Source organism: Sapajus apella, unplaced genomic scaffold, assembly GCF_009761245.1.
Source record: "Sapajus apella isolate SASKATOON/1434 unplaced genomic scaffold, GSC_monkey_1.0 scaffold41, whole genome shotgun sequence".
Lineage (NCBI taxonomy): Eukaryota > Metazoa > Chordata > Mammalia > Primates > Cebidae > Sapajus > Sapajus apella.
Window position 1 is genome coordinate 10,464,963 of NW_022436981.1, and position 8,409 is coordinate 10,473,371.

Consider the following 8,409-nt stretch of genomic DNA (forward strand, 5'->3'; position numbering starts at 1 on the left):
CACACACACACACACACACACACACACACACACACACACACACACACACCAGTGTTTTTAAGCGTCTTTTGATTGGCCTAGAGGCACCTTTTGCTTCAGTCTTTGTTCATTTTTTTCTGTATTTTGTGTGGATGTTAATATACTACCTTTAGCAGAGGGAAGTCAGAAAGAACAGAAGCATTGAGTTCTTCCACCATTAAAATAGCTTCTAACAGCTGTATGTCTGCCCAGCTGAATTTGTTGCCAACAAGAAAATCCTCTCCATGTTCTTTCAAAATCTACAGAAAGAAAAATCATAAAGAATATCAGATGGCAGTAAAAAACCATTTTGTGTGACTAAACACTTAACAAGAGCATGAAGCCTTTGTACTGATTAGATTTAATAAAGAATCTTAAAAAAAAAAAATCTCTAGTGCTGGTAAGAATAGGATGAAAACAACACTCTAACACATGCTGTAAAATGGCATAATTTTGGTGGGAAATTTTTCAGTGATTGTCAAGGCCTTTTGGGTGGTGAAATGCTGGCACTGGACTCCTGTTACAAACCTGGAGGTGGCTATGTAAAATTGTATCCACCAGTACAGAGAGACACAAAACTCACAACTAGCTGAAGCCTGGTGGCTATGCCACCAATAGAAATAAGTAACCAATGTGATCCCAGAAGTCCAAATCAGAACCACATAGAAAGCTAATTTTTCACTATCCAGTGAAGAGTGAGTATTTAGAAATCTCTCGGGTGCATCTTTGAGTAGCAGATGCATTAAATTGAGTTTACTCCATAAATAAGGAGCAAAGGTAAATTCAGATGCTACATCTCTTGCTGTGATACATGCAAGAAGAAAAATAAATGTAAGTGTGGATGGGGAAAAGTTGCCAGAATCAGTGAATTCTATAGTATCTTACATAAGGCAAAGATAAAAACACTTGATGGGATATATCAAATAAATGAAATGGGACTTCTGCTAAAGATAAACTCACAATTAAAAATTACACAGCATATAACGAAATCCAAGTCTTTTCTGAGACAGAGGCAACAGACTTACAGAAAAGGAGAATTTTGAGCCACAGAGCCAAAAATAAGAGTCGATTCTGTAAAGGCTTAAAAATGTTTTTAAATGTTCAAAGAGATAATAAAAAGGTGTGGGTGAGCAACGACTATCTGGGCTGGTGTCATAATGTTACTTAAAGGATAAAAACAAGGACAAAAAGGAAAATTGATTTATTATTCCCCTTTGAAGATACTAGATAATTCATTTTTTTAAGCGGTCAATCAAGTATTTGTCCTCTTTTCCTATATAAACTACAAACCAGAGAAGTCAAATATCTTATGAGGGGAAGATTTGTCTTATAAAAACTATTCAAGCTAATAAATGAAGAGGGACTGGCAAGGTTAGGACATCACCATGTTGCATCTACTCATAAATGGATGTATCTAGGCACTGATCATCAACTGTATGAATATCATAAGAGCAACAACCAGACAATTTGTTTGCTGATGACCTACACAGCACCACCTGTGAAACAATCCGGCCAAAATAATTGAGCCTGACCCTGATCAAGCTTCTACTTCTAACTTCCAATTGATAGGTAAGCAGGAGTATGCTACAGTGAGTAAAAGCCAGACCACAGGAAACTCTAGGGTGCAAGATAAATGCAAGAGGAAAAAAGGGAAGAGAGAGAACTCAAATAATCATCTTACTTATCTTAAACAAAAGGCATTGCAACAACACTGTACATTGTCTTTGGATAACCTGGAGCTTGCTTATCTAGTACTCTAAAGCACTGACCGAATAATTCATTATAATTTAATCAATAACAAGTTGTTCTTTTCCAAGGCCAAGACTGAGGACATATGCATACCATTCTTTCATCTAGCAGAACCTTATGAAACCTTGTGCTAAGAAGTGTTAGCGTTTTCCATGTTGCCAGATGTATTATGAGGACATTTGTTATTAGTATTTACTCCAAAATGACCACAAATTTTCCCTTTAAGAGACTTTGTCTTATAGAAGGGTGTGGTGGCTCGTGCCTGTAAATCCCTGCACTTTGGGAGGCCGAGGTGGGTGGATCGCTTGAGGTCAGGAGTTCGAGACTGAGGCCAACATGGTAAAACCCTGTGTCTATAAAAGTACAAAAATTATCTAGGCGTGGTGACACACGCCTGTAGTCCCAGCTACTCGGGAGGCTGAGGCAGGAGAATTTGTTGAACTTGGGAGGCAGAGGTTGCAGTGAGCCAAGATCACACCACTGCACTCACGCCTGGGCAACAGAGTGAGACTCTGCCTTAAAAAAAAAAAAAAAGAGAGAGAGAGACAGACTTTGTCTTTTGATTGAGGCACAATTAGCCTCTATTATTAGACCTAAAAAAATACCTGACACAACTAAAGCCCAAGACATCACACCTTGGGCTGATGTCTTAATTTAAAAGTCAGAACAGAAATGCTGTATACTTTCATTGTACTCGGTATAGTCCAACTTCATTTTGTTGAAGGTTCCATAATTTTACCTGTAATTTGTTCTAGAATCCTTTTTAAAGTTTTGATTTGGATCAGTAAAGCTCTAACATGGCCTTTGACTGTATTTTCAGATATTCACTCTTGAAATATTCTCAGCAACAAAAAATGTCAAAGCTCCGGATCCCTGAAGCCTACCTTTTCAAAGACAGGGAAGTACCGGGTTTTTGCTTTCTGGACGATGGAAGCAAGGGTCTCCTGTTTCTCCTCAGGGCGCTGGAAGGGGGCCAGCATTATCATTGCCATCAGGTCCAGGGTGCCATCAACGTACATGTCGATCCTGATAAAACAACCATTTGACCCTCGGGCAGAGAGGAGCTTTTGAGTACAGGGTTCCTAGTCCAACACTTCTCTGTTGTAAATAGATGAAGGAGCAAACGATTTTTATTTTTCCTCTTAAGCTTCCACTCTCATAAATGATTTCTAGCACCAGAACCAGCCAAGTGCCCAGGATATAGTAGTCTCTAGAAATGGTTATTGAATAAAAGGATGTATGAAAGAATTCTTGAATGCCCTTAAGTTGAAATCTGCCATAAACAAATAATTGATTATCATGGCTTTAAAAACTAAACTCAGTGCAGTTTATTAAAACTACAAAACAATTAGTACAGAACATTCTTGCTTATTTAGAGAAGACAGATAATTTAACAGGTCTTCTGTTGACCTGGTAACGGAGAAAGAAAAGTTCAATTTCCTAGTCAGGTCAAACAGATGTATTTCTTTCCCTTTAAAGTTTTCCTTTCATTGCCAAGCACTAAATAAATAAATAAACAAACAAATCATAGTATTTATATTGTCATTATTTACTGGCGTATTAGTACATTCACGCTGTGCTAGTTATCTCTTCAAGGATGTCTTTGTATTCCCCATTACATGCTAATTGCTTAATGAATTTGTTTTAATGGTCTTCTGAGATCTTTATCTTTCTTTTTAACAGTATATAAAGAATAATGGAACCAGGCTCAGTGGCATATCTATGGCTCAACTATAGCTCAACCATACGGGAGGCTGAGACAGGAGGATTGCCTGAGCCCAGCAGTTTGAGTCTGGCCTGGGCAACATAGTGAAGCCCCATCTCATTAAAAAAAAAAAAAAAAAAAAAAAAAAATGCTTGGCATGGTGGCTCACACCTGTAATCCCAGCACTTTTTGGGAGGCCAAAATGGGTGGAATCACTTGAGGCCAGGAGTTTGAGACCAGTCTGGTCAACACGGTGAAACCTGTCTCTACCAAAAGTACAAAAATCAGCAAGGCATAGTGGTGCGTGCCTATAGTCCCAGCTACTTGGGAGAGTGAGGCAGGAAAATCACTTGAACCCAGGAGGCAGAGGTTGCAATGAGCTGAGATCACGCTACTACACTGTAGGGTGGGCAACAGAGTCTGACTCTGCCTCAGAAAAGAAAAAAAGAAAAAGAAAAAAATTTAATAATATCCTTTTATTGTCCTGTGTGAATGACAGATAATTTTTCTTTCATGTTAGTGTCACCTAGCCCACTTGCTTTAGTCTACTATAGTTTATGGCTAACCCAAAGAAAAATAATATTAACAACACCATCTCAGGATGCATCTCAGAAAAAAAATGGCGATTTTTAAAGACCAATTAAAAACTTTGCATCAAATCAATAGGAAACAGACTGCATTTGTGCATTAGTATTTATTTACAAAAGGATCATATTCACACACTGTTTCACATTGCTTTTCTTGCCATATACACTCGGAATTACAGGTTGGAATGACTAACGCTGTTTTAAAGATGAAGCAATGGAAAAGTTGGGGTGAGCTACTACTTGTTATGGACCTTGCTCATCCCTATGTTCTTTCTCCTTTTTCTGAACAGTTGAGCCTGAGCTCCTCCCACCGCGTCTTCTGTGTATACGGATCACCCCCACTGTGTCCATGCTTATGGTAATGACTGTTTAGGGGCCTCTGAAAAGGCCCCATGACCCCAAATGCAGGCAAGAGTTTATAGTTGCAAGTCTTTGTTTTGTCTTAAGTCTAGTTATTTTTTATGAAATTAAACTATCCCGGTGAATAATTACCCAATCATTTTTTGCCAGGCCTGGCACAGTGCACAGCACGGCATAGATGTTCATGGTATACAGAGGCCAAAAAATGGCCAAAAATCTTCACCCTCCCGTATTTGTGATGAAACGTGGCAGCTCCTTCCATCAATAGATGGGGTCTATTTCCCAGTCTATTTGTGGCTTCCTTTATTGAGTAGAATGAGGTAGAAATGATGAGGTGCCGGTTCTGAACGCAGAACTTAGGAGGCCTGTGTGCTTTCACTCTCATGCTCAGAACTCTGCCTCACTGCCATGAGAACAAGCTCAGAATGACAGGATGAGAAACACACGGTCCATTCATATCCCAGTTGATAGTCAGCCAACAACCACAACCAGAGCTGCCCAGCTAGCTACAGACATCAGTGAGTGCAGGCTAGCAAAGTCAAGCTTGGCCCAGAGAGGCCAGTCAGATACTTGCTCACCCATAAACAGGTGAGCAATAACAAAAGCTTGCTGATTCAAATCACTGTGTTTCAAGGTGATATGTTTTAGAGCATTATTCATAGTCAATAGATCATTGATACAATGCTCAATACGTGTGTGATGAATCAGTCATTTCCACCTTCATGTAGAATAGCTTACCAGTTTATTTTCTACGAACATATTTTGTTAGGAGTGGAGAGAGAACATGAGAAGTTGAATGCAGCCTTCAGTGAACTATGAGTAGTATACAGAAAAGGAGGAGTGTAGTTAATAAGTGCGGTTACTTATTAAGAATAAGTACAAGGTGGCCGGGCGCTGTGGCTCATGCCTATAATTCCAGCACTTTGGGAGACCAAGGCAGGTGGATCGCTTGAGGCCGGGAGGTCTAAACCAGCCTGGCCAACATAGCATAACCTGTCTCTACTAAAAATACAAAAATTAACTGGGCATGGTGGCGCACACCTGTGGTCCCAGCTACTCAGGAGGCTGACGCATGAGAATTGCTTGAACCAAGGAGGCGGTGGTTGCAGTGAGCCGAGATCATGCCACTGCACTCCATCCTGGGCAACAGAGTGCTACTCTGTCTCAAAAAAAAAAGAAATGAGTAAGTACAAGGCATGCCAGGTTTAGCAAGCCATTTCTCCTTTGTTCCATTTGTCATTTTTCCTCAATCCAGGCTGAAAGGTACACTTGAACCAGGTCTCCGTTGGTGAAGAACTGAAAAAGCTTGGCTAAGAATCAAGCAGAGGCATGAACACTATGGTACCTGACTCTTTCCTTCAGATCCTTCCCATAGAAGTTGAACTTTGCAGCAAGATAGCTGAGGATGGCTCTAGTCTGTGTCAGCATCATTCCATCCACTTCAACCAAAGGCACTTGGCCGAAAAGCAGGCGTCCATCTGTGGTTTGAGCAAAGAGAGGTTAAGATACGTTGTTCAGTGGTTGCAGTAAATCTAAGGATGGTTCACTTCTATCTGTGATTTTTAGATTCTATCTAAAGGGATGAAGGCTACCCTTCATCCCTTTAGATAGAATTTAGTTGTTGAGGAGATGGCTACCATTTGCTTCATGTAAAATCTGAGATGCATTTGGCAGTCTCATATATTTTGGTGTGATGGTTAACATAATTATTTAAGATTTTCCATGTTTACTATGTTATAGTATAAGTGCTTCTGGTTCTCAAAGTTGAAAGAGTTGACTGGGTGCAGCAGCTCACACTTGTAATTCCAGCACTTTGGGAGGCTGAGGTGGGCGGATCACTTGTGGTCAGGAGTTTGAGACATGAGCCTGGCCAACATGGTGGGCAGTTGGGCGGTGGGGGTGTGGGGGTGTGGGAGTGTGTAGGGGGGACTTGGCGGGGATAGGAGGATTCTTAAAGGATTCTTCAGTAAGAGGGGGAGAATTAAACCAAATTAGCGCTGACACATAAAATTTTCATTCAATCCTCTTAACCAAGGTCACCATCATGACCTATTTGGTAAGAGTTTCTGAAGACTAATCGGAGTGGCCTTTGCTGACGCAAATTAAGCTGCGTGTCAGGGACATGACGAGCAGTTAATCAATATTAGCAGTCATGCTATGTGCTTGCCTTTTCTAATAGTAGCCATTCTAGAGCTCCGTCTCTTTTGTCAAAACAAGTACTTCCCCGAAGCAGGTTTCCATTTTTCTCTAAGAAGATAATATTGAATAAATCTGGGCTTACCCTTCTGCAACTTTTCATATTGTTCTCTTGTTTCAAGAAATTCTTCTTCAAACTAAAAAAAAGATAAAGAGACATTATTACAACTTTAAAGTCCTCAAGAATACAGAGATTTTGTTTTTTCTTTTTTTTTTAATTTTTGCTCCCATTCCTCTTTTTCCTTTTCTTCACCTAAGTTCTTCCCTCCATCTAAACTCATGTCCTTTCTCCAAATTTCTCAATGATTTTTTTCCTTTCTCTTTCTTCTTCCTCTTCTGTTATTCTCCCTTCATATAAGGACAAGTCAAATTTCTCTTTAATGCTCATATATTCAAAGAAAGGAAGCCAAAGACCATGACTCAGGTGAGGTTTATTTCATGATTTATTGATGATGTTTCTAAAACTTTTGTGAGAAACACTGATATTTTTTCATCCCCCCAAACCTTCAGATGTGGGTGAGCAATGTAAGGGAGATATCCCTAAAAGGTTACAGAGAAAATCAAACAAGGTAATGAGTCCTAGCTCTAGAGGGGATGGCATTCAGATAGGGAAAAGCAAGCATACACCTGCATAAAACAATTCCAAGGCACTTGTGAAAAATCTATGGAAAAGTCAATGTGGAGGGAACTCTGAATTAAGGAAAGATCCCAGCGGGTAGATCTTTTAGGGAGGAGTTAAGGAGTTTAGCCAGATTGCAGCTGGGCCTAACATTCCTGCTGGCAGCCATGAGTATTACAGGGCTGTGTTCCGGAGGCAGAGCTGAAAGGCCCCAGAAAATCAGCCAGTCCCAATGGAGAGAACGAGGCACATGTGGGTCTCCTCTCTCTTCTTTGTCTCGTGATCCATGAAAATCTTTTCAGCCTCTATGAAGCTTCCAGAACACCACCACCCCCCACAGCTCCCCAAATTATCCCTAATCCTATGATTCCCTCCCTCACCTCTTGCAAAGGAAGACAATTGGAAAGGAAAATATAGATACAGCTGGAGGCACCACTCCGAAGCTTGAAGGGGAAAGGAGACCACTTCATTCCCACCCAGATTACCATCCTTCCCCATCCCAGTCAGGAACCAACCTCCACTCCAGCTGCAGCCAGCAGCCAGCGGATGGACTCCATCCTGCCCCTGCCATGAAAGTAGTAGAGCTTAGGTTTGGCTGCCATGATTCCTGGCTCAGAGTTTTCTAAAGGATTAAAAAAAAAGAATTAAACAATTTACTGACAAGCCATATGGTATGTCCCTATTTATAGTAATTCCAAAACAGGTAAAGCAAAACTATTGCTGAGGGATGCATACATAGGAGGTAAAAAATGAAAAAAAGCAAGAAAATAATTACCAAGGAAGCAGAATAATGGTTACTTCTAGTGAGGAGAATGGGGTTGTTATTGGGGAGGAGCATTTAAGATTTCTGGGATGCCAACAATGTTCCATTTCATAAGCAGAATCAGTGGTCTTTATAATTAGTCTTAAAATTGCACGTAATTAGGCTGGGCGCGGTGGCTCAAGCCTGTAATCCCAGCACTTTGGGAGGCCGAGGCGGGTGGATCACGAGGTCAAGAGATCGAGACCATCCTGGTCAACATGGTGAAACCCCGTCTCTACTAAAAAAATACAAAAAATTAGCTGGGCATGGTGGCACGTGCCTGTAATCCCAGCTACTAAGGAGGCTGAGGCAGGAGAATTGCCTGAACCCAGGAGGCGGAGGTTGCGGTGAGCCGAGATCGCGCCATTGCACT

At 40.8% G+C, this 8,409-nt stretch overlaps 1 protein-coding gene across 2 annotated transcripts in view; it reads right to left on the reverse strand.

Moving 5' to 3' along the window:
• The window catches only part of LOC116565835 (glutathione S-transferase A4-like), a 13,353-nt gene that overhangs the window by 3,905 nt on the left and 1,039 nt on the right, over nucleotides 1-8,409 (reverse strand). The window contains exons 2-6 of one of the 2 annotated variants that reach the window (XM_032299694.1): nucleotides 7,750-7,856; nucleotides 6,701-6,752; nucleotides 5,765-5,897; nucleotides 2,652-2,793; nucleotides 147-278 (exon numbers count right to left, since the gene is read on the reverse strand). In XM_032299694.1, coding sequence (XP_032155585.1) covers nucleotides 147-278; nucleotides 2,652-2,793; nucleotides 5,765-5,897; nucleotides 6,701-6,752; nucleotides 7,750-7,836 — 546 coding nt within the window. In that variant the 5' untranslated portion in view covers nucleotides 7,837-7,856. The remainder of the gene's footprint in view (nucleotides 1-146; nucleotides 279-2,651; nucleotides 2,794-5,764; nucleotides 5,898-6,700; nucleotides 6,753-7,749; nucleotides 7,857-8,409) is intronic. The other variant, XM_032299695.1, reaches the window with a different exon arrangement.